Source organism: Teleopsis dalmanni, chromosome X (genome assembly GCF_002237135.1).
Source record: "Teleopsis dalmanni isolate 2A chromosome X, ASM223713v2, whole genome shotgun sequence".
Taxonomy (NCBI): Eukaryota; Metazoa; Arthropoda; class Insecta; order Diptera; family Diopsidae; genus Teleopsis; species Teleopsis dalmanni.
The window spans coordinates 79,348,309-79,350,405 of NC_051848.1; the positions used below are offsets into that span (position 1 = coordinate 79,348,309).

General features: G+C 30.2%; 1 protein-coding gene across 1 annotated transcript in view; it reads right to left on the reverse strand.

Moving 5' to 3' along the window:
* The window catches only part of LOC119688598 (DNA-directed RNA polymerase II subunit RPB7-like), a 1,035-nt gene extending 601 nt beyond the window's left edge, over window positions 1-434 (reverse strand). Inside the window, exons 1-2 of the mRNA XM_038103271.1 lie at window positions 372-434; window positions 6-275 (exon numbers count right to left, since the gene is read on the reverse strand). Of these exons, the coding sequence (XP_037959199.1) occupies window positions 6-275; window positions 372-383 (282 nt within the window). The 5' untranslated portion in view covers window positions 384-434. The remainder of the gene's footprint in view (window positions 1-5; window positions 276-371) is intronic.
* Window positions 435-2,097: the final 1,663 nt, after the last annotated feature.

The window sequence follows — 2,097 nt, forward strand, 5'->3', positions numbered from 1 at the left end:
AATACACTTGTCACTTGTGTTATAACTGCATCAACGACTTCACCCTTAACTGGACGCACTACTAAGGCTATGAAAGTCACCCAGATTTCCACTTCGGAAGTATAAGGGTTTATAAAAGCCGTACCTAGGTTTACTATCTTAATAATTTTGACAATTTTACCGTTGTCCCCATGAAGCTGGCCTTCACTATGACTGCAAAGATTTTGCATAATATGATCCATAACATCCTCATCAAGATAACAAGGTGCAACATAAATCTTTTGTTTTAATTCAACCTAAAATAAAAAGAAAAGTGTATTATTAGTTTTTTAATTTCATATACGACAATTATGCTTAATATAGAATAATGCTTAAATGCTTTAATAACTGACTAAACAATACATATTCGCTGCTTATTGATGAGAGTTCAAATTACAAATGAGTTCCTATTTAAATTTTTTTTACACAAGTTGTGACATTAATAATCAAATAGGAATATTGCCATATCTTAAAAATTTTCATGTTTGAAAAATGTGTATTCACAATTGATAATACAAAAATGTACCAACAATTCAAGTTGATATATTTATTAAGACTTTATGGTATATTTATACTATGTGCCAAGGAATACCTAGGTCCATTGTGAACTAAAATTTGTTTTTTCGCATAACAATTTGCCGTGGAGCTGTTGAAAGTGTTAGTAAAAAGTACACTAACACCAGCTGAAATCAATAAAATTTTTCACCTTTTCACATTTTCCGGTACTTATAAGAACGAAATTTTTGGAAAAACTTACCACAATGCGTGTAAAAAGAGTGCGGTTTTTTTTTTGTGTTTTTTGAGTGAAAAATTAAATTTCGTTGCTCCAAATGGTACAAAATTTACCGCACAAGTTCTTAACAAAAAGCACTTAAAATCGAAAGTAGTAGCATATTGTGTTGTTACTGCACAATTGTTTTATAGTAGGTCTGTTCCTCAAGCTACTCATAGTAAAACTCAAGTAAAACACAAGTAAAGCACAAACTGAGAGCGTAACACAAATAAAGTGTAAAATTGCACACATTACACAGATTTTCATGGGACAGCTTTCTGTAAAATCTGGTGAGAACACCAGTGCTGCGCAAATAAACAACAAAAAAGTTTAAATTCAAACCTAAACAGCTGATTCTCACATCAACACAAATTTTACTTGAAATTTGTACTTGTACGAGTAAAGTCTGTGTAGCATTTTTAATTTTCGACAGGGATGTTACGCTGTTTCAGATGCTCTCATTTACTCGAAAATTTGCTGGTGGAACGCACTTGTGTATACACATAGTTACTCAAAGTTACAACGAGTAGCTCGTGGAGCAGATCTATTGCAATCTTATGTCAAAAATCATATGTCTTCTTCTTCTTCTTCTTCTTCTTCTTGAGTTAGTGCTCTTACGCACTTTTACTCTATAATGGCTGGGGGGCTTATCTCTACCCCACACTAGGCTTTAACTAGACTAAAAAAAAATCATATTATTTATTTCTCTTTTAATTGATGACGGACCTTAAATCAGCATATCTTCCTGAGAGTCCATATGTGGAGCAGATCTATTGCAATCATATGTCAAAAATCATATGGAATCAAAAATTTAAACAAAATTCAAAAATTTTATATATTTGAAAATTGGGAAAAAGTAAAATTCCATTGTTTGAAATTTCCAACATTCTTAACATTTCTTTTAATTCTGTATTCATTTTAATTTTTATTTATATTAATTATTTATTGTTATATAAAATGGTATTTGCTTGCATTAGGTGTACATATGTAACATTTGCTGTTTGCAAAAACATAACATTTGATATATAGCAAAAGTGATGCCAATGTCAGGCTTAACGAATATAGGCCAGCATGCGTTTTTTGCTAGACTTGCGAGCCACCGAAAAGGACTTATATTACATGATTAAGCAAATTAAGCTGACTTAAATTGATTGATTTAAATGTTTACATATGATTTTATATATTTATACATATTTGTTTCTTACACTTTATTTATTATACTTTACTTATTTAAATGTATTGATTTCCATATTACTAAAAAGTTAATATATGATTAGCAAGTAGTAAGAGATTATTATACTGCAACC